The following is a 27921-nucleotide window of genomic DNA, read 5'->3' on the forward strand; positions in this document are numbered from 1 at the left end:
GTCGCCCCTCCATAATCTCTCTTATTGACAGCTATTTTGTCTTCTTTCCCACTCAAAGCAATTCTCGGCTGTAGTATGCAGCAATAATCGCTTTTCTTTGCACATACTTTTTTTCCTTCCTTAATGTGTTCCTCCCTTTCATTGACTTCTTTACACCAGGAGAACTGCTCTTGTCTGTGTGTCTCCAATTGTTCTGACCGAGGCTTTCCAAGAACATGAAGCAAACTCCTGGTCCCGACAAAAAAACCTTTTATTAATTTGCTGTGAATTCTGTTCATTCACATCCAGCAAAGTCTTTCAAGGGAGGATTTCCAGTCACAGATCTTGTCTGGCTTGGAGAGCTGACAAGCCAATATCTGCAAAACTTGGCAAGGAGTCACGGGGCAATTAAGCGAATTAATTGTCTCCTGCAAACTCCACTCCCCTTTCGCTCCTCTTTTATGTCCTATGGGAGGGACCATTCATCGTCCACCTGTGGCCTTATGCCCAAGTCGACTCCTGCTCTTTAGCTGTTCCCTTCATCTGGCCACTCTGCACATGCACACACTGGGAACAGGCTGCATGTGTTCTTCTGCCTCACTGATGTCTGACTCTGAAAGCAGCTGGTAACTGTCAGGCAGCCCCATCTCTGCCTCCGATGCAGAGCCCTTATCACAGCCTTCCCCAGACTCCAGGACTGGCCCATGTTCCTCCCCAGCCTCCTCATCTACTGCCAGCCCTGCTGGCCACTGGTGGGCCACAACACCAATAAAAGACCCAGTGGGTACTTGTTTCAATCTCTTTTGCCATCTTGTAACACATAACGGTACTTTGTCCGATTCATTATTTCTACATACAGTTAGTCCCCGACTTAGGACCACAATTCATCCCCAAATTTCTGTTGCTAAGTGAGACATTTGTTAAGTTTTGCCCCATTTTACAACCTTTCTTGCCACAGTTGTTAAGCGAATCATTGCAGTTGTTCAATTGGTAAAACGGTTGTTCATTGAATCTGGCTTTGCTTGACAGAAGGTCGCAAAAGAGGATAACTCATCACCCTCCCAGCAAGATACTGCAACTATCATAAATATTACGTGACCATGGGGAGGCTGCAATGGTCATAAGTGTGAAAATCGGTCATAAGTCACTTTTTTCAGTGGCGTTGTAACTTCAAATGGTCACTGAACAAACTGTTGTAAGTCAAGGACTATCTGTACAGTGAAACGTTTTTAAGTCTATATATGCAAGGGTGCATAGCTGCATAAATAAGTATATAGATCCATACATTATGAAGGGATTATTTAGACTGGTATTTAGTTATCACAACAAACTTCATTAATTGTTGCTCTTGAAACCATTCAGTATTTTAAGTGGTGCTTCTACAATAATATAATATAATAACAGAGTTGAAAGGGACGTTGGAAGTCTTCTAGTCCAACCCGCTGCTTAGACAGGAAAACCTATACCATTTCAGACAAATGGCTGTCCAATCTCTTCTTTAAAACTTCCAGTATTAGAGTTTTTACAACTGCTGGAGGCCAGTTGTTCCACTGATTAATTGTTCTAATTATCAGGAAATTTCTCCTTAGTTCTAGGTTGCTTCTCTCCTTGATTAGTTTCCACCCATAGCTTCTTGTCCTGCTCTCAGGTGCTTTTGAGAATAGCTTGACTCCCTCTTCTTTGTGGCAATCCATGAGATATTGGAACACTGCTATCATGTTACCCCTAGTCCTTCTTTTCATTAAACTAGACATACCCAATTCCAGCAACTGTTCTTTAAATGTTTTAGCCTCCAGTCCCCTAATCATCTTTGTTGCCCTTCTCTGCACTCTTTCTAGAGTCTCCACATCATTTTTATATTGTGGCGATCAAAACTAAATGCAGTATTCTAATACATTGCTTTACTTTTTTTTTTAAGAAGACTTGAACCAACTAGGTCATTTTCACAATAAAGCAACCCAATTGTTGCCTTTTTGTCAATGTGTCATTGTCAACAAAATAAGAAATAGGTCTAGCAGCAAAGCCAAATATTTATGCTGAATGCAAAGTAAATTGGAGAAGTGCCTTAAAAAAACTTTAGCTTCCTTTAGCAAGCTTCTTTAGTTTTCGTGATCAGAGTGCAGAAAAAAAAAGGTAACAAACAGGTTCTTTTTACAGCTATTGTGCTGCAAAATTAAGGACCAATAAGTAAATCGAAACACAGTTTTGCAGTTTATTACCCAGAAAAAGAAGAACTGGATGCTCGTCAAATTTAGTGTGACCGGTTGCTAAGCCTGATGGCTTGCATGTGGTCTGAACTTCATTGTGACCCAAGAAATAAATCCAGTTTATACCTTCCCAAATTCAACTTAGTTTGAAATTCAATTTCCAGTTTCATGCATTGTTTTGAAATATATTACTTAGAAACAGAGTTCAAAAAACATATGAAATATTCTTAATTTCCTCTTCATGTTCCAAATGTTAAATTTTATCTGCAAATGTAACATTCAAATGCTTTAAACCTCATGGGTTGGTTACTTTGAATTGGATACTCACTTAAAAATGCTGCCAAACACTTAATATCACTGCAGATCATCTCCTGATAGAAATAAAATTATCTCCCACATGTCCTATTCTACCTATTCATATATCCACTATCAAAATACTGTTATCTGCATTCCAACATCACAGGCTGAAATGGAACAAGAACTAATTTCAGGATGACCTTAATTGAGTCACTATCTCAGATCACACCTGGCCTTCGAGTATATATAATTTTCCCTAGAATTTTCATAATATATAAACTTTGTTATACGTTTTGATCATAAAATGCTATCACAAAATTCAGAGAAATGCAAATATCAAAGGATAATTGTGTTTCCATCTGTTATTTGGAAAACAACTCAGTTTACATTACAATGCAAATCAGGCCATTTTCTCCCCTCATCACTCAAAAGTAGTTTCCATTTCATTAATGTCTGAAAATACGATGAAAAACCCAAGCTACTAAATACACATTCTGCTCATGACTTTTTAATCTCTCTCCCTCTCTCTGTTTCTCTCTCTGTCTCTCTGTCTCTCTCTGTTTCTCTCTCTGTCTCTCTGTCTCTCTCTCTCTCTCTCTCTCTCTGTCTCTCTGTTGCTGTCTCTCTGATTTATGGTCTATTTTGTCATAGTTTGATAATGACCTGTTGGAGGACCAGAATGTTATCCATAAATCTCTTGAGCTTGAATCTGCATATATCTGTGTTTATCTGAAGGCAGCATAAAGGGAGCCAGATTTTGGAAGGGCTGTGACAAACAGATGCCAGAACAGTAGGCAAGAGCTGGCAAAACATTGAAGAGAACCAAATTCCTGAACAAAGTATAAATAAAAGAGTTAAATAAATTGACATGGGTTTGAGATGGCCAGACCCAGAAGAGAGAATATATTCCTTCCCAATTCCCATACATTTCCTATACGTTTCGCAGTATACGTTTCACTGTGTATGTTCCACTCTGCTTAATAGATGACTTTACATCTATTCCTGGTCCTCCTGTTTTCCTGTCTTGCCATTCCTGACAGTTCACTCAGGGTATCTGTCCTGACAGCCCTTTCCTGATCTTGCCCATCTCCTCAAGACAACCCCGGGTTTGTAACCGACAGAATAAGTGGTAACTGAAGGAAGGAGTAGCTGGGGAAAAGAAAGGCCATCTTGGAACATTCAAGAATAAAAAGAAAGGCTGAGAGAGGTGAATGCTGACAATAGCCTCAGTGCCACAGCAGAAAGGAAAATATTCCTATAGAAGAATCCAGGAGAGTCTCTATCCTGAGCTAATCTGTATGCAGGCTGAGAAAATTACCTTGAAACAGCTAATCCTACAGGAATAAGGACTAAACCTATGGAATGCTTTAGCTTCAAAGGGGAAAGTGCTGTCATAAAGCATCTGCATCTTTTTCCGTTGCAAGGGCTATTCTGTGATTTCAGCCATAGGTGCACAATTTAAGAACAGCAAGACAACTGAATGACAAGTGTGATCAGTAACATCAGTTTTGGAGAAGGAAAGAACGTGCACTTTTTTACTTGAGGGGTTTTAATTGTTCTTCATCATTGCTTTTGTGGTACAATTTGAAAACTACTTCAGACCCTTGGCAGTCTAAAAATGTTTAACTGAATAATTAAATATTAGGTAGGTCTCACTGTCTGAACACAAACATCCATTGTCTCTGGAACTTGTTAGCAAGACCTGCATTTCCTACAACAATCTGTCTACAAGCAGTAAGTTACAGCTCAATATGGTTTCATTTCCAGAAAATTTTTCTGACATTGCTCAGTGTAGCTCACAATTGTCAGCTGCATGCAATTCATGGTCAAAGAGGCAAAGATGGCAGAGACCATCTGGAAATTCAAAAATAATTCATCAGTAGAATGCTATTGCTCTTTCTAAAAATCACAGGTATTTTCCTAGTTCTAGTGTTGGTTCAGTTGTTGCTTCAATTGCTAGAAGAGCCACAAAGATTAATAATATAATATAATTTTCTTGAATCCGTCAATGCTCCAAATTTAATTGTTATGCGTTATGATTCCGGCTGTTTATTTATTTTTAAAGTAGGAAGAATCAAATGCGTTCTGTATGCTGTATTCGATTAATCTATTGATTAAGCAATTAAACTGTCAATTTGCATGAGGATAAAAGTTATTTCATGAGCAAAAAAAAGGTACTTTCTTTTGGTTAATTATGCCCCTATCTGCCATATTGAATTTCCTATCTAAATAAGTGCTCCCATGACAGACAAAAGAAGAAATGGCTTTATTTAGGACAATATTTCCACTTGCACTAAGGCAACATTCTCCTCAAGGGAAGGCCGTGTTTGAAATGATAGAGCAGATATAGCAATTCATCTTTTGATTCACAATTCATTGTTTTTCCAATGATTTTACTGAACATTATATTATACAAAAGAACAATGTACTGTGGAAATACATTAAAAATTAAGAAATCTAAGAAGTGTGGAAAGAAAAAAGAAAAGAAAATGATAGAAAAAGAAATTTCCCCCTTCGTCCTCAGCAAATATAACAACATTAACATCTTAAAATACACCTCAACACTTCTTCATTCCATACTTCATCCCATTCTCTATAAACCCATCTCTATTTCTCCAGATTATTCAGCAAAAGTCCAGTAAGGATTATCAGAGATAACAACATAAGCATTACAAACTGCCTCTATTATACCCAATTGGAATCCTTCATTTTATATTTATATCTCCACTTTTATTTAAACAAATTCCCATTTCCTCTCTTCAAATAGTCAAGATCCAATCCTAGTAAAAAAAAATTACAAAAATAACCACAATCACCAAGTCCCAATTTTAAAAACCTACTAAACATCACCAGAAATAGCAACTCAATGTTATCAAAAATAGCTTAGAGTATTGCAAACTATATCTATTATGCCCAATTTAAATATTTCCTTTTATATCTCCATTTCTATTTTTAAAAATTCCCCTGTTCCTTCTTTTCAAATAGTCAATGTCCAATCCAGTAATGTTTTGATAAGAGTTTCTCTTTTTCTTGTATTGCATTAATTCTTGTACATTGGACCAAGTTATGTAACCTTAATTTTTTTTTTACAAATTAGAGTAGAAGTGTTGCATTTCCTTACACTGCATGCTAAAGTAATACAAGTAATCCTTGACTTAAATTGAGCCCCAAATTGATGTTGTGAAGTGAATTTTGCCCCTTTTACAACCTTTCTTGCCACAGTTTTAAATTAATCACTGCAACGGTTAAGTTAGTTAAGTGGTTGTTAAGTGAATCTAACTTCCCCATTGAGTGATCACATCATCCCAGGACACTGCAACTGCCATAAATATGAACCGCTTATCAAGCATCCAAATTTTAATCATATGACCATGGGAACTCGACAAGGTTTAGGTTTAAGTTTATTCGATTTATATGCCGCCCTTCTCCCAAGGACTCAGGGTGGTGTACAACATTAAAAGAAGCACATAATACAAAAGTTAAAAAGAAATTAAATAGGATATCCCAAACCTAATTAAAATTGACAATGACATTTTTTTTAAAAAAAGAATTCCAATTAAAATTAAAAGTAATCAATACTTTGTTTTGTTTTGTTCAGGCCAGGCTGGCTTGCTGGAAAAGCCAACTTTTTAGGGCGCGTTGGAAGGACCGGAGGTCGGGGATTATACGAAGCTCCGGGGGCAGCTCATTCCAGAGGGAAGGCGCTCCCACAGAGAAGGCTCTCCCCCTGGGGGGTCACTAGCCGACACTGTCTGGCCGATGGCACCCTGAGGAGGCCAACTCTGTGGGATTGCACTGGACGATGGGAGGCTACCGGTGGCAGTAGGTCAGTGGTGGGTTTCAAAAATTGTTCGAACCTACTCTGTGGGTGTGGCCTCCTTTGTGGGAGTGGCTTGCCACCCATTTGACCGGATATGAAGATGCCAATGACACTTGTCAGAACCACCTTAAATTACCTCACACGCAGCACTGGCATGCTGCGTGTGATGTAAACTTGTTTTTTAAAAGGCATCTTTGGTTTGCGTTAAAACAACTTCAACACACGCAATGTTCTGATTGCACCACAAACGCAGTAGTCATCCTTACCTTTCACAGAGGCACTGAATTTTATAAATATGAGCATGATAGTGTAGAATAATCATATTCAAGGACCAGTAGTGGGTTTCAAAAAATGTTGGAACCTCTTCTGTAGGAGTGGCCTGCTTTCTGGGTCCACTGGTGGAACCTCTTCTAACCGGTTCAGTAGATTTGACGAACCGGTTCTACCGAATAGGTGCGAACTGGTAGGAACCCACCTCTGCAGTAGGTGGTCTCGCAGGTACCCTGCACCTAAGCCATGGAGCGCTTTAAAGGTCATAATTAGTACCTTGAATCGCACCCAGAAGACAACCGGCAACCAGTGCAGGCCGCCTAAAAGGGGTGTAACATGGGAGTACCTGGGTGCCCCCATGACAACACGTGATGCCGCATTCTGGACCAGTTGAAGCTTCTGGATGCTCTTCAAGGGCAGCCCCATGTAGAGAGCGTTACAGTAGTCCAGGGGACAACGGTTATAAGTATGAAAAACAGTCATAAGTCTTTTTTTTGGTGATGTACTAACTTCAAACGGTCATTAAATGAACTGTTGTAAGTCGAGGTCTACCTGTACAAGTGAGACTATGTCAATTATAATTCTGGCATCCGTTTGTGTGCATAAGAGGGAGATTGGTGTGTAAGAAAGAAGAGGAGGAAGCAGGATATTACATGTACATTAAAATAAATTGAGTAAGTTTGTTGAGACTAGACGCCTACCATTATGTTACTGTCAGACCTGTAAGCCATCTTTTACACTGGGCCAGTGTTTCTCAACCTTGGCAACTTGAAGATGTCCGGACTTCAACTCCCAGAATTCCCCAGCCAGCGAATGCCGGACATCTTCAAGTTGCCAAGGTTGAGAAACACTGCACTGGGCCTTCAGGCCTGCCACATTTTCTACTGTGGGAAAATGGGAGGGAGGATTATATACAGTGTGGGTGATATATAATCAAAATAACATTATTTCTCAGAAAGTCAAGGTCATAAGGTGACTGGGAGGCATCTCCAGTTTTGGATGGTGCCTGATTGGACCATGTGATGGACATGTGGGTGCTGGGCAGGGACTTAAACTTTTTTTGGGGTGGGGAAAACCTGGAAACTTTTTGGTTTTTCCTGATGTGCCAATATGACATCTTTAACAAAATGGAACTTTGAGGAAACTCTAGCCTCAGTCTTTTTTCATTGGGGGTGTTACTTGCAACCCTGACAAATGCAGGCATTGTCCCTTCTGGAAAAAAAAACCTATCAAGACATTGACCTTGATTCCCAACTATATTATGTATGAGGTAACTCCTTGAGCCATTTCAAATTGTTCTCTGGTGCTGCTAAATACTGGGCAATTCGGTTTCAAGGTGACTTTTTATTTGCAGCCTCGCTTCATTTTCATTCCCAGTTAACAGCATAGCAAGTCAGATAGTGGAAAAACCTTTCCAATTTCATCATCAAGACTCTTTTAATAAATGTGGGGTGCTTAATTCTGCATACTTTGTGTTAACGGCATGATTTTCTAGTCGGGGGTCTGTAAAGAAAAGATGTCATTTAATGTCACACTCCCCAGTGCCTTAGCAATCTTCAGCTTTGCTTCTAAGGTAGCTTTTGCCTGTTGCAAGGAGCACACGTGAATCCTGTTTCAGCAGGCCTCTTTAATCACACGTCTGCAAATAGAAATATACTTGCACATTTCTGTTACTGTGCATTAAGTTTCTCTGGGACAAGTTTGGACTCGCATATATGCATTGCTCAATAGCTCACTGTTTGATCAAGAATATGCCTGCTGATGACACTGGAAAGTATGATATTGGGGACAGAATTATTATTACTCTTGCAGAGGTTGATTTGAATCTAGGAAGATGCCCACTGAGGCAGATCTGCTGGCCCAGCCCTGTCTACTGTAACTGCTTTGGGTCTTCTGAATCTTAGGATTTTTCCATCCCAGCCCTGGTGATTAAGGACTCCAAGTGGAGCTGCTAAGGATCTGAGTCTGACACTAGTAGATACAGCCCTCCTTTCCTCCCTCCCTGTCTGCAATAAATTGTTCATGGTGAAAAATATCATGCCTTGATGCTCTCCTGATCAAGTGGCAATGTTCCTTTGTTGTGATCAATCTGAGGGCTGTCTCAACTTCTCTCATTTCATAATTGGAATCAGTGGTGGGATTCAATTTTTTTTACTACCGGTTCTGTGAGCATGGCTTGGTGGGCGTGACAGGGGAAGGATACTGTAAAATCTCCATTCCCTCCCCACTCCAGGGGAAGGATACTGCGAAATCCCCATTTCCTCCTGATCAACTGGGACTCAGGATGAAGAGACTAGATGGGGGTGGAGCCAGTCAGAGGTGGTATTTACCAGTTCTCCGAACTACTCAAATTTTCCGCTACTGGTTCTTCAGAACTGGTCAGAACCTGCTGAATACCACCTCTGATTTGAATCTACAATTTTAGCAGGATTCTCTCTCCACCGCTTTTATCCAGTTTTAAACTACAGTATTGACTTACATGTACTGCTTTTAGATTATTAATAATTCCAATGCTGATCACTGGCAATGTTATTTCTTTCTGGAGCCCTTCTTGAAGATGTAGCCTTCTGCACTGATAAAATTTCTGTTTACAGTGTTACGTTGAATCTATGCTTCCTGTTGCCTGGTAAATGGGAGGACTTGTACCAGTTTATTAGATGTGGTTTGAAGTATTTGGGAGGCAAAACTGAACATTGGGACACAGCAGGAAAACAAAACAGGCAGTACCACAATTAATAAACGGTAGCAGTAAATGAAAGCAGGACTTGTCAACCAAACACAAGAGACTTTGTCATGTTAGCAGTAGGTAGCAACTTTATTTAGGCTCCACTTCAGATAGCCAAGTACAAATTAGGAGCAGGAAGAATGAAATCAATTATCTTTTATGTGTCATTAAAAAAATGGGTCTTCTTGAATTTAAGCAGGGTTCACATTTGAATGCATACATATGCAGTTATGTGCAGTAAAATAATTTTCCATTTTTAACAAATTGTCTAGTTGCTTAGGCAGTTCTTTTGTCTCCATCTTACTATCAGACAGACACCCAACCATCACAGTGTAAATTATGTGCCGCAGTATGTAAAGACCCACATGAGATAACAGTGAGCTCAATATTACATCCCAGTGTAATTGTATACGAATTATAGGAAAGCAATTTAAATCTTCCATTAGATGTTTAATTACAGAAGAAATATCCTCCCAGTAATCATAAAGAATTGTATATTAATTTGCAGTTATAAGGGAATGTCTCATCTGTCATTCAGTCTGATTGTTTCCTTTGGCCAGGACATCTATACAAGGGACTTGTTATGCTCAACCAAAAGACTGAACCAAAGCCAAAGAAATATTCCCAATGCTACGTGCAGAGTCCAACTATATGCATTTCTGTCCATGGGTATTTTTTCACCTTGTCTAGCTGCGTAAAAAATAATTGACAAAGGACCAACATGATTTCCAATTCTTGATAGGATGAATTGCAAACAGATAATTGGCCATATGGGTGGTGTCCATGTCTATTATACTGTGTGACAATATACTCCTTGAGATAAAATGCCTTACTACTGACTTTTAAACCTTAATGGTGTGATTGTATTGTCCATAAATGTCTATGCATGGAAACAGAACATCCATTATTGTGATTCATAAAGCAGAGTCCAAGAACACAATAATTTGGCATCTCAAGAATATGCTTGTTTGAGGGCCAACAATTTTTCTGGCTGTTAAAATCTGTGTATGCGAATTGCAGATGTAATGATGAAGTGATTATGGAATGGCTTCGACACAATTCAGTAGAGATCCAGACCTATTTAACACTTCTTCTGCCAATTAAGTTGGCTATCTCAGTCCTCAGATATTCACAGATGGGGAGGGCTTCCAGTAGCCTTAGGAATACACATTTATGCATCATATCCTCCTTGATTTCTAGCCACTTAGCGTCTTAAAGAGCCATGCTTTTTCACTTTGGTTGTCATTTCTTATCTGGGAATATGACCGAGGTACATTAGATGCAATGGTGAGCACCCCCTCGATATCCTTGTGGTTTCACCATTTTAACTACTGTTGTTTTTAATATTATCTCTTATGTGTGTTAGAACTGCTGTGACTTGTCAGATAGACTTTCTCTTCTAGTTTGAGCCGCTGAAAGTTGATTTAAAAGTTAGCCTTTAATCATATGATCTGATACAAGCAAAGGAAGGTGAATTCAATATTAAACAAACCCTTTAGTTGTTCTTCGAGATATAAGTGTAGGAAATGTGTCCTCTCACCACAATTCATTACTTGAAGTTACCTCGAGTCTAAAACCTCACATAATGTCCCTGCACAATACCATACAGTGAGGTACCATTTTCCAAGTCTTCCTAAAGGATTCACAACATAACATAAATATTAATTATTTGTTTGTATTAGGAAAAATGTAGTCACGTGATGAATTAATGTCAAGAGCTGCTGGGTTTAGAATAGAGAATGTTCACCTTTGTGTTCAGTTATTCCATGCAGCGAACTGCCTTCCCATAGGCACATAAGAAGTGGCAATATTGTGGGGAAAAACTGTGGGTTGCTTTTTCAACAGAGTGGGTTATGAAAAGGCTGTCAACTAACATAGATAGTGTTTGCAATGGAAAACTATTCTCCTAATCTCCAGATAGAATTAAAGTCCAATGGAACTGCGGAGAACCCAGCTAGGAAGAACTGCCATAGTATGAGAGAAAGTTAGAACAAGATCTTAAAACTCTCTTTCAACTATTTAGATTACAAAAGCTGCTCTCCTATCAGATTTTCTTAATTCTAAGAGTCTTGTAAACAATAGGTCTTACTGCTCTATGGGTATACTATACAAAGATTATACTCTAACCCATTGAAATTGTCGTATTTAGCAGTGATTCTCACCAATGGGCCATGCTAAGTTCTATGTGTCCTATATATTCTGTACTTTAAAAATAATTCTTGACTGTAAAATGACAAATTGCAATGCATGCTAATAGAAAATTACATTGGGTCTGCATTGAAAACACCCAAGGGCTCTCTTTAGATATTATCGTCATTATCTCCATTATTACAAGTGATAATATTTTTTAAAAAAAATACATCCACCAGAATGAGTAATGAAGAACCATTTGTCTAAGCATTTAAAATTAGGGAGGCAGGTTTGATTGCTCCTAATTCCCAAAAGTTAGACTAACGCAGGATGTAAAAATGCAACTGGAGAAGAGATGAAGCAGAAAGTTTCTTCTGGAATGAGAATCAGTTCATCTGACACCACCATTATCAATGCATTGGGGAAATCTTCCCTTACCAATTGGATTGGAAAACAAGCTCCTTTAATTCTTCACTAGAATGACCCCAAAGTCCAGTGGAGCTGGAGGGAATCCAATTGGGAAGAACTGCCTTAGGGTGAGAGACAGTTGGAACAAAAATATGGCCTTCAGGTAGCTGGAGTATAAAACTGCAAGCTGAGTCCTTAATTGCGTAGAATTCACAGAAGGGGTTGGGTTTAAATGAGCTGAACACCTTCCCTTATTATGGAGTATTATTGTACAGTATGCTTGCAGAATATTTTGAAAAAGATTTTGAAATTGTGTTCATGTTCCAGCATGAGCCAAACATGACCAGAAACAATGTGTATAGTGTGGGTATATTTAAAGGTTGATAGGGGTCTAATTATCTTCCTAGCCATTGGAATTGTGCAGTTTGTACAGATAGTAAATTCAAAGCATCTTGTCCATCGAGCATACCGGGATGCCAGGGGGACTTGTTCATGCTCATCTCTCAAACAAAAATGAACGTTCAATAGCTACTTCATTTACACTTGCTCACTCCTAACAAGAGGCCTGTCTTCTTAGCCTTCATTTGGCAAAGGACAAAGGCTCTATTGGGTTTGAATCAATGTACAATGCCTTCATTAACCATTGCAGTGGGCTGAAGAAACAATGCCCAATAGAGCTTTATTTGCAGCTTAGGTAGCATCAGTTTGAATGACTTCATTATGCAGCATTAGACAAGTGAATGGGTGCAATTGAATCCCCAAATCCAAGGGCACTGCTATTCTTGTAGCTTCCTTTTTTCTCTCTCTCCTTTTGTTGCAGAAAAACCACGGATGAACAGTATCCTCACCTCTGCTACAGAGCCCTATGATTTGTCCTTCTCCAGATCTTTCCAGAACCTCTCGCACCTCCCTCCATCGTATGAATCTGCAATTAAGACTAATCCAAGTAAATATTCTTCTCTGAAGAGATTAAGTAGGTTTCATTTCATTAACTTACTACTTGATGTGGATGAGTTTTATTTATTTATTTATTTTTGAGAAAGAAGGGTAGTGGAGGGAAATACAGTGCCTGTAAGCATCTTGGTGCTGTGGCTGTGTTTCATTCTTTCTTCCTATAACAGAGAAATCTTTTCTGTCACACCAACTTGCCTCAGTGGCCACTTTGTCATACTCATTAAATCACACTGCACCAATTCGGTGTCATCTTAACACTTCAGATTATTAGGTTTATACATTTATAAAATGTATACATTTTATACCTTTCATGTTTATACTTTTATACATTTTAATACATTTCATAGGGCCAAAAATTAGACTATTATCAATGGGCAAAAATACAATTTATTAAACAGTACTTGAGATCAATAATTTTGAGAGCAATCAAATAATAGCCAGTTGATCGTCAATGGGAAGTGTAGCTGCAAAAAAATATCTGATGTTATAATGGAAAACAATACAAAGGGACTCCTAAGTTATGACACTTGTGAGAATCTTCAGTTCAGTGACAGAAGGATGAAGAGGGAGTTCCAAAGAAGAAGAAGAAGAAATAGGAGATTTCAAGAAGTGATTTTAATGGACCATACACATAGTTCAGCTACAGCAAATAACGAGAAATGTTCAAGTCTCCCTGTTAGAGCACAAAAGGCATAAGATTTGAGATGTAGCATTCACAAACATACACAGATGCTAAGGCGGTTAGGTTCTTGAACATGTTACAGGGCACAGCTTATTTAAGGGATAAAGAAAGAGGCTGCCTCCTTGATAAGAAAGCAGGAAAAGAATCAGGGAGGGAGACAGAGATTCAGAAAAAAAGAAATTACCTTTGCAGTTTTGCTGGGCTAGTTTTGCCAGCTGAATATGATGGAAGTTGCCTTAGCTACTTTTGGATAAACATAATGCAGAGGCTGTGGCGAAAGAGAGAAATGTTCAAGTTAGTTATACAGTTATTGTATTGTATTTGTATTTATTTGTCTTGTATGCCGGCCACTCCCGAAGGACTCCAGGTGGCTCACAATAGACAAGGGAAGGGGAAAACTGGACAAAGACAACACTTTAAAACAAAAACCGCAACATTCACAATTTCCATGGGGCTGGATGTTTCACAAGCCCCCTGGCCTGCTGGAGCAGCCAGGACTTGGTGGCTTTGCGGAAGGCCGGGAGGGTAGTAAGGGTCCGGATCTCGATGGGGAGATCATTCCAGAGGGCTGGAGCTGCAACAGAGAAGGCTCTCCCCCGGGAGGTCGCCAGCCGACATTGGCTGGCAGATGGAATCTGGAGGAGACCTAACCTGTGAGATCTAATCGGTCTATGGGAGGTATCTACTGTCTCCTTCCTCAAGAACTCTCTAAGCTATTTCCTCTTATTTTCTTAAATGTTTGTGAGCAACTTTTATAATTTCCTTGAGGAAATTTTTCAAATAAAATTAAATACAATGAAATAATCACTATGGATCTGATGCAGTAATGATTTCTATGACTCTTGCCCCTTTGTTGATATCCATAATTTTACAATCATTTCCTCAGATGATAGACAGAGTTAGGACAATCTGTAAGGTAAAGGTAAAGTTTCCCCTGGCATATATGTGCTAGTCGTTCCCAGCTTTAGAGGGCAGTGCTCATCTCTGTTTCAAAGCTGAAAAGTCAGCGCTGTCTGAAGACATCTCCATGGTCATGTGGCTGGCATGACTAAATGCCGAAGGTACACGGAACGCTGTTATCTTCCCACCAAAGTGGTCCCTATTTTTCTACTCGGATTTTTACATGCTTTCAGTCTGTAGGTTGGCAGAAGCTGGGACAAGTAACGGGAGCTCTCTCCATTACATGGCACTAGGGATTTGAACCACCAAACTGCCAACCTTTCCGATCAACAAACTCAGTGTCTTAGCCGCTGAGCCACCACCCTTAGCACAATCCATACAGGGTTGCAAATATCTTTTCCTGAATTTTAATAATGGGAAGAATTTGCCAGTGCTTTTGCCAAACTAAAATGGAGACATTATTTCTAACTGTAGATTGTTTCTACCTAACACGTGAAAGCTTTTAGATATTCCCCTTGTTGATAATCCAACTGACAAAGGCTACCATGTGTTTTCCTATAGAACTTTTATGGTCTAGTTTTATTATAATGGGGTACATTAGAACAAAGAAAATCAAGACTTAACCAAGAAGAAGAACAGAAACTCTTTCTACTTGAACAATCAAATTAAATACAATTAATTCTAACACTGTCTCTCTTTTATAATTCTTTGTTTCTCTTCTGCAAGGAAAAAAAATAGAAAACTGATTTCGAAAGATAAAGATTAAACCCCCAAAGCAGACAACATTGGAAAGACAGAAAAAATCTGAATTTAGAAAGATTTTTCTAAAATAAAACTAAAAGAGTTGTATAAGTTTATAAGTTTGTAAGTTTAATTTTATTTATAGGCTGCCCAATCCCGAAGGACTCCGGGAGGCTTACAGAAAGGAAGAGAAAAAAAATGAAAGAAAGTAAAAATAAAATAAGACAAGTTAAAACGACACAAATACATTCATTTCAGTCGGGGCTGGACCTCAACAATGAGATCAACAGCCCCAGGTCTGCTGGAAAAGCCAGATCTTGACAGCTTTTCTGAAGGCCATGAGAGTGGATGAGGTCCGGATTTCTGGGGGTAGTTCGTTCCAAAGGGTTGGGGCAGCCACAGAGAAGGCTCTCCTCTGGGGAGCCACCAGCCGACATTGTCTGGCTGACGGCATCCAAAGGAGGCCAACCCTGTGGGATCTTACCGGCCGCTGGGAGGAATGTGGCAGTAGGCGGTCTTGTAGGTATGCTGGTCCTAAGCCATGTAGGGCTTTAAAGGTAATAACCAACACCTTGAATTACGTCCGGAGACCAATGGGTAGCCAGTGCAGCTCGTGGAGGATAGGTGTAACATGGGTGTACCTAGGTACACCCAATATCGCTCGCGCGGCTGCATTCTGGACTAGTTGCAGTCTCTGAACACTTTTCAAGGGTAGCCCCATGTAGAGCACGTTGCAGTAATCCAGCCTTGAGGTGACTAGGGCATGAGTGACAGTTTGGAGTGCCTCCCGATCCAAGTAGGGCCGCAATTGGTGCACCAGTCGAACCTGGGCAAAGGCTCCCCTGGTCACAGCTGACAGATGATGTTCCAGTGTCAGCTGTGAATCCAGGAGGACCCCCAAATTGCATGCCCTCTCTGAGGGGTGTAAGTTTTCACCCCCCAGGATCAAGGATGGACTATCTGGACTGTCCTTCGGGGGGGAACATCCATAGCCACTCAGTCTTGTCGGGATTGAGCACGACTTTGTTTACACCCATCCAGATCCTAACAGCCTCCAGGCACAGGCACATCACATCTGCCACTAACTGAGCTGGCATGGGCAGAGAGATATAATGGTGTATCATCAGCGTACTGATGATACTTAACCCCGTGCTATCAAATGATCTCACCCAGCAGCTTCATGTAGAATAAGAGGGGGGACAAGACCGAACCCTGCGGCACCCCACATTTAAGGGGCCTAGGGGTCGACCTTCATCGCCCGACCAACGCCGGCTGCGACCTGTCAGAGAGGTAAGAGGAGAACCACCATAGAACGGTGCCTCCCACCCCCACCTCCTCTAACCGTCGCAGAAGGATACCATGGTCAATGGTATCGAAAGCCGCTGAGAGGTCAAGAAGCACCAGGATAGAGAAATGTCCTCTATCCCTGGCCCGCCAGAGATCATCGATCAGTGCGACCAAAGCGGTTTCTGTGCTGTATCCAGGCCTGAAGCCAGACTGAAAGGAGTCTAGATAATCTGCTTCATTGAAGGTCCGTCGGAGTTGAAGCGCCACCACCTTCTCAACAACCTTTCCCAAAAAAGGAAGGTTGGAGACAGGACGATAGTTCTTAAGAATGTATGCCACTCAGATTCATTTTCCATCAAATGGAGAGCTATATAAATGTGATTAATAAATAAATTTATGAAACTCATTATTAATTAAGAAAGCTTGCATTTAAAAAAAAAAGTCACATTGTAGGCAAAGCAAGGAATACAAGTATTGGGGTTGGTATCTGGTTCGGTTGATGGCATTTCCTCTAGTCAAAGAATATTGACAGAGAATTTGGGTATATGCTTACTTGCTTGTCAAAATGACTTGTCATATATACCAAATGCAAATATCCTTTAAATTCTGTTAAATTTGCAATTGTCTTCTATAAAATTCAACAATCAGTTTTGAAGATGGGGAATCTGGGACAATCTTCTAACAATCTTGGACTTACAATATCATTGTAAGAACTTGGGTTCTTTAATAGCATTTTACTCATAACTTGACCCAAGAAGTGCAACAAATCTGGTGGGAATAAAGTAAGAAGGATAATATCTGCTAGCACCCATGTTGAGGCTCCAGACTTTAAGATATATGCCTTCTTCAGGTTGGTCATTCATTCATTCTTTCATTCATTAAATCACTCATTCATTCATTCTATTTAATTTGAATGCATCCTGATCTTAAGCAACTCTGGGTTGCTCCCAACAGAGTAAAATAAAAACAAGATACAAAACAATTAACCAGAGGAGTTGCTGTTTCTACTTTGTAGTCTTGACATCTATATTTTTTATTATAGAAATGCTGTTTCAAAAGGATGCTTTGCTTCAGTTATGATTTTTTTTCAGATACACCTTTGCTTCATAATCCAATGCACCCCTTCGCTCCACAGTTCTGGAAGTTAGAGCTGCAGGCTCAACACATCTTGAGAGTGCAAACTTGGCAAGATCTGGCCCCTTTGCGCTAAGTACCGAGTGCAGCATAGTCCCATATTGAAATGTGTTTGAATATTAGTAGCTTGGGTTGGTACCTACGCTGTTGGTTTGAGCTCCGAGTTTGACAGTTTGGTTGCAAACGTTTTGTCACCATTCGAGGAGCTATCCTCAGTGTGTTTTGAATTGTGAGCAATTCAAATTTGAACTATTCAAAATGCACTGACGAGGTCGCCCCAAACGGTGACAAAACATTTGTAACTAAATTACCAAGCTCGGAGCTCAAACCAACATCATAGTCCCAAACTGATTGGACATCAATTCATATGAAAGGGTGTAGTTCCCAAGTACTTTGCTTACTGCCTTGACACCCATTTCATATATTGATTATTCTGAAAAAAGATGTGGTATCCCCTCTTTTTTACTTTTACCTCTTCTCCCAGCCCTTTATTTTATCTTTCAATTTCTCTTCTCTATGTAGCTGACAAGGATGCAGAGGACTATTACTCTCGAAAGAGGCACCTTCCAGACTTAGCAGCAAGGGGGACCCTCCCTCTCAACGTCATCCAGTTATCCCAGAAACAAGTCAGCCAAAGGGACCGGCCACGCCGTGTAATGCGGGCCATGTCCCAGGACCGGGTGTTGTCCCCAGAGAGAATCATGCCTGAGGACTTCAGTATGTCTTATGAGCATATCCTCTCAGATGAACAACTGTTGTCTACTGAGCGTCTTCATTCCCAAGACCCTCTGCTTTCTCCAGAACACTCAGGTTTTGGAGAGCAGTCCATGTCACGAGCCTTGTCCCACTCAGATGTCTTTGTTTCAACGCCTGTCTTGGATCGCTACCGGATGACTAAGATGCACTCCCATCCCAGTGCCTCAAATAACTTGTACAACACCTTGAGTATGAACCAAACCTCAGCCAAGCGCCAAGCATTTGCCTCCCGGCGACACAACACAGTGGAGCAGCTGCACTATATCCCAGGACACCACCACCATTACCGCACAGCCAGCAAGACAGAGGTGACTGTTTGATCAGAGACACTGTGTTCCTTGTAGATAATTCATGTGGACCAGATGGTTCAGTGCCGTATACTGCAGCGGCCTTATGGCCAAGATAACCTCTAAGACAGACTCTTCCAACAGTCCTGTCGGTATTGTCTTGAACATTCATTTTCATGTTATTGACAAAAAAGGGGGGGAGAAGAAAACCTGAATAAGAAGAGATTATATACACGAAGTTTTCTGACAGGCTCAGTTTCTGTCAAAGAAAGCCATGCTAGTGATGGCTTCTTTCACAGGCTCACTAACACCAATTTTTTCATGTTTACTAAGTCGGGCGATTACTTTTATAACCATTATGACAAACAATCTCGCAAAATTAGCAGAATATGATACTAGTTCAGGTTTCTCTCTGGCACAGTGAAAATCTATTACATTACAGTACTTGCTAGGTGCTGCATCTTACCAAGAGTGTCCAACAGGTGTTTTTGTCAAGTTCTATTCCAACTGTATGTCGTCCACCTGTTAGAAGATAATGCATTTCCATGTGAGCATAATTTTTCCTGGTTTGGAGAGAAATTGTAGTGGCAGACAATATTAACTAGCTTAACAGAGTTCAAGACAAGTGGTTGCTGTGGTTAAGAAACCACTTAGTTTTATATATCATTGCCAAGTATACAGTACATAAACCCAGGAGTGTCATGATTGCAGTAGGTACAATAAATAAACAAATAGCAGAAACTACTCCAGTGCCAGATGCAAGAAGGTGTGAGAAGGGTTTAATTATAAGCACAACTATGCTAAGAGTGTTTGCCACCATCCCCCTTTTCATTTATATTCTAAATTTCCAACATTCGAATGTATCTATATATAAATTATTCTCTCCCCCCCCTCCCTCCCTCCCTCCCTCCCCCCCCTCTCTCTATTAACAAGAGTGTCGAATCAGCCATTTTCACTGGGCAGTGTATCATTTTTATGTCCAGAATATAATTCAGAGATCCAGCAAGATATATGGAGTAGGTTTGGCTCAACTAGCATTCTATAAACATATGATTTGGGCTTGGTTTCTTGCCAGACCACAATTTTTACCCAACTGATCTTGGGAGTTCCTTGTTTTACACATTTTTTTAAAAAACAATAATCATCCTAAAGCCTTCTCACAGTGAAATGATATCTTTGAACTGCCAGGGTTTTTTTTTTTCTGTCTTAATCCCATCCATCAAGTGAGATGCTTGAGCATCTCAAATACTAATTTGGCATATTGTACAGCCATTATACAGTGGTAATTAGACACTGGGTGTCTGTAAAGTCTTTCAAATAAATGTTTATAGATCCAGCATTTGTTGGATTTTGTACAGTCGGAAGAGATATTCTAATGAACATATTCCTAGAGACCTAACCCCAAATGTTCCTACCTGGCCCTGGTCTCTGCCCCTAAAAAAGCTAAAAGGTCTGTGTGAATCTCAAAAATGTTGCTTTGTGCCGTTATGTACTTGTATCCTCAAATTACAGGAATATTGCCAGGTTTGCCCAGTAGCAACTGGACATCTTGCATCAAATGGGATTCCACAGAGCTTCATACGATCCAAATAGGTAGATTGATCAAAGGTCCCTGATATACTTGGCTTTCTCTGGACAGAGATCCTTCATCCAATTTTTCTTCAGGTTCTCACGGTGTTTTTCAAAGAAACGAACATGTAAATAGTAATACTTGTCCCTTTTTTTTAGTAATATGACTTTGTTTACAGCACCAGCAAGAAGTAGCCAAAGGACTGTTTTTGCTGGCATATGTGATATTTGTAGACCACAGACTGGAGCCATACGAAACACTGTGCTTTGCTTAACAGAAACTGGGCTAAGAGTGGGAAATGGTAGTGCCTACCATAATTGGTTCTCTGCCTTCGAGTGACTGATGTGAGTTTTGGAGGACTTCTCATTAACTGTAATGCATGTAAGGAAAGCCACAGGAAGGTGGCAACAATTCTCTGAGTGTTCTGGAATTTGTACTATTTTCTGCTCTCCTTGTAGCTGTTTCCAAACATCTCTTGGCTCTGTATGATATGGATAATACAATGTCTGCGATTGACACAAATAGCATTGTTCCCCAGAAGCATAAGAGCACTGCGTTATCTGGCAGGAAAAGCCAGGTGTGTATGTGTTTTGCTTCAATCTTTCTTTGTATAAACTGTGAGAGTATTAGCTACATGGATTAACCTGATATCTGAGAAAAGAGTCTCTGGCCTTTCACTTGTTGAAGCAGTGGGCAAAATATCCACTCAGTCATTATAATGTTGAGAAGATTTCATATCATCTTTTCCAGCAGGGGTTTTCTGTAGCAATTGTCTTAAGTCTTTCACAACCTCCAACAAGAACAAGCAGACCTTGTCCTTTCAGCAACTAACGTGTTCTGTATGAATCACCAGCACACCTCTCCTTATGGGTTCTCTGATGACACTATAAAAGAGATATGGGTATACCCTGTGTGTTAGGGTATTGCTGAGATCAGTTCTGCCTGGAATTTGGTTTAAAAATTAGTTTGATGTATTGAGAAATTTTGCTAAGGTCACAGCTGGACTGGACACTCTTTTCTTGAACCAAGGGTCATAAATAACCTTGAGTGGTACATCTCAAGATTGACAGGGAAAAACATGGAACTGCAAAAAAGAGAATGGACAAAGCCTGGCCAAAACAAATCACCTGCAAAAAAAGAAAATCCATCTGGAGTATTTCCAAACTATTCATTTTTTCCTACACTTTATCAATTAATTTGAGATTTAGCCCATATTCTGAAGCTCTTTGCCACATAGCATTAGAATAAGAATAGAATAGAATAGAATAGAATAGAATTGAATTGAATTGAATTGAATTGAATTGAATTGAATTCTTTATTGGCCAAGTGTGATTCGAAAAACAAGGAATTTGTCTTTGGTGCATATGCTCTCAGTGTACATTTCTCCTTCATACTACGATGTGAGCAGATCTTATTATTTTAACTTCTTCATAGGGCCTTCTATTTAACACTATCTCAGCTGGAGATTAATCTTTAAATGTGATTGGCTCATCAGACTATTGGAATGGAATGACTGATCTTCCATATCACTTGAATCATGCAGACCCAATACAATAATTTCAGAACGATGTAAGTGGGCAGGTTTTGCTAATCCAATTTTTTTTTCAACTTCTCAACATGAAGCAAGGACTTGATGAAAAGGACAGTTAGCAAGGAATTAAATGCAATTGCTTGTCCCACGGAGTTTAACAAACCTGCTCTCTACTAAATAAATTTCACAAAGAATTTGAGGTGTGCTTCAAAAATTCACAGATAATTTTGAAGGAAGAAGGGAACAAAAAAAAATAGGATGCAGTCCTAAAAAGAGCTGGATAGTTTTTTTTTTTAATTGCCTTCATTGAATTATAGGACTGAAAAGGGCAAATCCATTTTAGCTTGAAAAGCAGCTTGCTCAAGCTAGGAGCTGCAAGGCAAACATCAAAGACAGCTGGATTGGGTTACATAATACCCCACCCCCAAATCAATCAGCCAGTCCACCTTGTTTGGTGTGTTTGACTCAGAGTTGGCAGCAACAAGCATACCAACTGCCAGAACCAGTGGAAAGTGTTCTGGTATGAAAGTTATTTACAGCACTTGTGTTTTTAAAGTGTGGGATTGTTGGCCTTTTTAAAAAAATATTCCCACCTTTTCTAAACATTTCCAGATGGTTTACACTATATCAATAGTGCCAGAAAATGTATGAAGAACATTGATTATTCCTACATTGCAGCAGAGTAAGCAGAATTAGGTTTGGTTGGGAAATTGCTGGGTATTTTGCCGGGAATGTGTAAATGCTGCTGACTTCCCCTTTTCCAATTATAGCAACAGCTAAAATGTTGCTGAAAAAGAACACTTGGGGAAACCCTAGAGATGAATTATAGGTGCAAGACTTGCTACCAATCACCAGCTATGTGAATGCGCTGATCCATATTCATGCCTCATCTCCTTATCTCAGCCCTTGTTTTGCATCAGACTTGGTTAGTGTCCCCTAAAGTGTATCATTAGAAAACAAAGGGAATCTTGCACATATCAGATCTTGCAAACTGCTGGCTATAGCTAGTGTGGAGAATCTAAGGCGCTCCAGATAGCATAGGAAAATTAGGGCCAAGGCAAGTCATAATCCAATTTCAGTGAGGTCCTAAATCCTTCCCCTGCAATTTCAAAGGAATCTTTCTTAACCCCTGGCATTGGGTACTGCTTGCTCTCTTTGGGTTAGTAGGGGAAAATCAGGAAGGGAAACTCAAGCTCATATGAGAAACTTTATGTTTAAACTGATAGGAGTCCATCCTGAAGCAGAGGCTGCTTCTTATGAGGCTTACAATTTCACATGCCTATAGAAGAGGCTTGACTCTTGTGTTTATTGAATAGGAGGAATACAGGCACATATTTTGAATTTAAGCACACAAGGTTTCAAGGGAGCATCAAGGCACATTTTTCCCCCTTCTATTTTGGGATCTTTTTCTTGTCGACTGTTCCACTATATGCCAAGAGCAGCCTGTGAAACTACTGATCTAGCCAGCAGTACAAACCACTCACGTAAGCAAAGCCCCAGGACAACCAACCGATTCAGAGATTGGTTTGAAAGAACATGGATAGATAAATGAAGTGGCTCCAGGAAATCACAACTGAGATACCATTAGTTGGCCTTTTTGACAAAGGAGCTTGTCTTGAGAACCCAGCCATTCACCAACACCAGTTTCTTATTTCACTACACATGTAAAATCAAAGGGTTAATCTGAAGACAAAGTGGAGGGCGCAAAGGAAAGAGCCCCTTAAGTGTATCTGATTCTTTCTCAGCAAAGTGAAGGTATGTACATTACACTCTTTAGTGTACAGAAAAGGGTGGAGTTCATAATGTCCCAGGGGTTGTATATTTTGAGCAACCATCTTCTAGGTTATTGTTGACTTGGCGAAGATAAGAAAAGTATACTTTTCATGCAAGTAATCAACAAATGTGTAGTCAGAGATCCTCTCTCTGTTAGATATTTTTTCGCTAAATTAGCCAGGTGAGATACCTTAGCAAGAGAATGACGTACATCAAACCACTCCTGAAAGCCACTTGAAAGCATATCACTTTTAACGTTTCATAACGCTCAAAACTCCAGAAAATGTCAAACGGTTTTGCTTGCCCAGAAAAATTTTTAGCAATAAAAATTTGGAGAGAAATGGTTTTCAAATAATAGCCACCTGTGTGTTGTATGTTTAGTGCTAATTAACCAGCTGATTTAGCATTCTTTCTGAGCTGAAGAGGCAGCAGCAGGTGGAATCCATTTCAAGCATGTATTTCATCTGCTGAAAGCTGGTGGGAAGGAGAGGAGACAGATCTAGTCCTTATGATGTTTATGTAAAAGGGGGAGGGGGCTAATAAGACCCATTATCTCATTGGTTAGCAAAGCAATGCCATGTGGTGTCCCTTTGTGACCTTTCATAATTTGGGGAAGCTCTGGCCACGGGTACAGACCTCCGTCTTCCTGTGGTACTAATTGCACGCTTTGCAGCTGCTGCTTCTTTAAGCCTCCATTCCACTTGCTGGTGAGGAATTCTCACAGCCAGAGTTTCTCTACTCTGAGGAAGCCAACTCATTATAACCAGCTTTATTTGGAGAGCCTGTTTCCTGAGGGGAAGATTGACTGTCTGACCCTCTTTGTGCTTTAGCCCAGTTTATGGAATCCATGTTTATTCTCCAGTAGTTCTGATGAGAAAGTACATTTGTATCTGTATCTTTGCACAGACTCTTGGGTCTGCATTAAGCTTCAAGGCAGTAGTATTTGACTGTTCTTCTCTGTATTATCCTCGTTGTTATACTTACCTGTAAAAGCACATTCTGTAGGTACTGTAAACAAACCTATTACCAGTTTAGTAAAAATTTAGAGTATTAAGGATTTTTTCCACTTTTGTCAGTAACAAATATTTATGGATTCAGAAATAAAGCAATTTCAGCAGAAAAAAAAACACCCCACCTGTTTTCTCTGTTGCTACCTACATCTAAAGACACTCCAGAAACTATTCTTTCCATGCCTGCCTCTGCTACTTTGCAAGCAAGGATGATAAAGATAAAAGTTCCCCTCGCACATTTGTGCTAGTCGTTCTCGACTCTAGGGGGTGGTGCTCATCTCCATTTCAAAGCCGAAGAGCCAGCGCTGTTCAAAGACTTCTCCATGGTCATGTGGCCAGTATGACTAAACACCAAAGGCCCACAGAATGCTGTTACCTTCCCACCAAAGGTGGATCCTATTTCTCTACTTGCATTTTTACATGCTTTCAAACTGCTAGGTTGGCAGGACCTGGGACAAGTAATGGGAGCTCACTCAGTTTCACGGCGCTAGGGATTCAAACTGCTGAACTGCCAACCTTCTGATCAACAAGCTCAGCGTCTTAGCCACTGAGCCACTTTGTCCCTTGGCCTATGCATGGCTAATTTCACATGCTGCAGGAAACCATGGTTTTGTTTACAACGGTTTGTTGAGTAAACTACAGTTGATTTGGTTCGTGCTCAACTCCTAGCCATAATACCTAACCATAATACAACTTCTGGCAATTTGAAAGCCATAATCCAAAACTTCACAGTATCATGTTTTCCTTAGTTGGATTTCCACCCCCCCCCCTTTATTATCTATAAGGTTAAGGTTAAGGTTAAGGTTTAATGGATTTGTATGCCGCCCAATCCTGAAGGACTCCGGGCGGCTTACATAAAAAACAATTTAAAAATATTAAAAGAATTTAAAATACAAAACAAAGCGAATTAAAAGAACACAACATGCACTCAATCTTAGTGGGGCTGAAGTTCAATCAAAGATCAGCAGCCCCAGGCCTGCCGGAACAGCCAGGTCTTAATAGACTTTCGGAAGGCCGAGAGAGTGGGGAGGGTCCGGATCTCAGGGGGTAGATCGTTCCATAGGGCTGGGGCAGCTACAAAGAAAGCTCTCCCCCAAGGAGCCGCCAGACCACATTGTGTAGTCGACGGCACTCGGAGAAAGCCCATCCTGTGAGATCTTATTGGGCGCAGGGAGGTATGTGGCAGGAGGTGGTCACGGACCTGGAGATATCCAGGTCCTAGGCTATGTAGGGCTTTAAAGGTGATAACCAGCACCTTGAGTAATATAATATTATAATATTATTATAATAATATAATGTTTATATGTATTATTTGGGAGGGAGTTATAAAAGGAAGACCCCATCAGAATAAGGTTGCACTTTTTTTTCAGCAGTGGAAATGAGACTATTTCTTCAGGGTTATGAATTCCTCTATTGAGACAAAACACTGAAGACTTAAAAATCAGAAATTCAATTCAGAGGAAGTCACTGAAAAAGGGAGTATGTAAGTCCCCTTTTTGCCTTTGGGGGACTTTAATAGTCAAAACATGTACCTTAAGCTTCAGTTTTCTCTTAGAATATTAACAAGAGGGGAACCCACCCATGTTGGCAAGGCCTAAGGCATCCATTTTGCTTATTAAGCCACCCAGCCCCCAGGATTGGGAGGTTACACCAAAGCTTCTGTTAGAGATGTGGCCTAGAAGGTGCTTTTTTACACCATTGCCATAAACCATAAACATGGTTTGATTGCACAAGATCTATAACCATTACGGCTTAGTGTGTTTTCTGAATTTAACTGGTTTTCGCTTTGGTCTAAAGAAAACCGCCTAATTCTATTACTTAATAATGTGATAAAGCACCTAACAAGAAGAAAAATAATTGAAATAGTTCTGTCCAACTGACACAGAACTCAAACTGTAGACCAGCTGGGACAATTTCAGGAAGATTCTTATTTGCCTGCAGCAAATGGATATTACTTGTCAAGATTCAGAAAGCTGCAAAACTTCGAGCCAAAACAAAACTCAGTTTTGTTTTATTTGGACAAACTCACAGTTTCAGTGACAGAAATGTGGATGCTAAAAGCCTTCTGGGTCTTGCTGGCATAAGAGATTTGATGAGGAGGAATATTGGAATCAAAAAATCACTGAAAAGGGCCCTCAGACCATTACTGGCCCATCTTTGCAGAATCTTGAAAGAGTTATTTTTACCATTTTCTCTATATCTTTATATCTCAGTCTTTCAGCCATGACATTATATAAAGACATTTCATGGAATGTTTTAGCTGTTTTAATCACTGTTTCTTTTTAAAGAAGTTTCTCTCTTCTGAATCTCCCTACGCTGACTCCCAGCAAAGGAACAGCCACATTTCCCTTTGCACAATTACCTTCTCAAAAGTCACCATCAACGTGGTCAACAATATTACATTGTAGCTTATAAACAAATATGGCAAGCACTTTTATTTAAAAAAACCTGTAAATTTAAAAGCTGTAGTTTCTGCAGCAGTGTCTCATAAACAGTGTCACCAGCTTTAAGGCAATGGAAATTAATCCATAGTTTGGTGAGGAAGGATGAAATTCATATCTGGATGGGGCCTGTACTATTGACATCAAAATGAAATGAAAGGGGAGGTCAGGATGCATCCTTGCTTCATTCCCTTTGCACAGGGAATAATGCCAATGGCACTATTGATAGCACATTTAACTTACATAAAAGTCTCCTCCTGAAGCATTATAACTAGCCACAGAAGCTGGCAATCAATAAAGGAGGCAGCTAATTTCTGCCGTGGGCACTCATGAGGGATCAAATCAAAAGCCACCTTCAGATCAATTAATGTGGCATAAAGGATCCCTTGCAAGCAACTAGAACATTTGTGGGTAAATCTTTTAGACTGATGGCAAGGTCATAAATTGAACAGCTTGTTCTGCAACTAAATTATATCTTGAATCATCCAATCTATCCTATTTCTCACATCTGTTTTGATATTGCAATCAGTAGGACCCACCTGATTTAATTGCCTCTATATGACACTTGATATGCAGAATTTATAATGTCATTGCCTACTCTTTGTGAGGTCTGGGCTAGAACCAAAATTATTTGCTTTTTATTTGATGACTTTAATGACATCTGAAATCTCTAGGAATCTAGCAAAGTTGTTCTCAATCACAACCCTCATTAGAGAGCACTGGCCTTGATCTCTATCAGGGTTGGAGGAAGGATTTGTTCGTTTTCCTTAAATTTTAGAATATCATTGCAGATAAGTGCAGGCTTTGATAAGAGACACCTTGATTTCACACACTTTGGCCCCCTGCCTTCTTGCTACATTTGGCACATAAATTTTGAGTAATGTAGTATTTGTTCCTGAAGAGAATGAAAAAGAATTTTTTTTCTTAAATCATACAAGAATATACATACCTCCAAATATTAACATCCATTATATTCCTATGAGCAAAGTAAAACACTTTATGAACTAACACCAATTAAT

At 39.9% G+C, this 27921-nt stretch overlaps 1 protein-coding gene across 1 annotated transcript in view; it reads left to right on the forward strand.

Annotated features, from left to right (window-relative positions):
• The window catches only part of SHISA6 (shisa family member 6), a 335906-nt gene extending 317296 nt beyond the window's left edge, over positions 1–18610 (forward strand). The window contains exons 5-6 of the mRNA XM_032208530.1: positions 12657–12809; positions 18057–18610. Of these exons, the coding sequence (XP_032064421.1) occupies positions 12657–12809; positions 18057–18610 (707 nt within the window). The remainder of the gene's footprint in view (positions 1–12656; positions 12810–18056) is intronic.
• Positions 18611–27921: the final 9311 nt, after the last annotated feature.

The sequence above is a fragment of the Thamnophis elegans genome, chromosome 2 (assembly GCF_009769535.1).
Source record: "Thamnophis elegans isolate rThaEle1 chromosome 2, rThaEle1.pri, whole genome shotgun sequence".
Classification (NCBI taxonomy): Eukaryota; Metazoa; Chordata; class Lepidosauria; order Squamata; family Colubridae; genus Thamnophis; species Thamnophis elegans.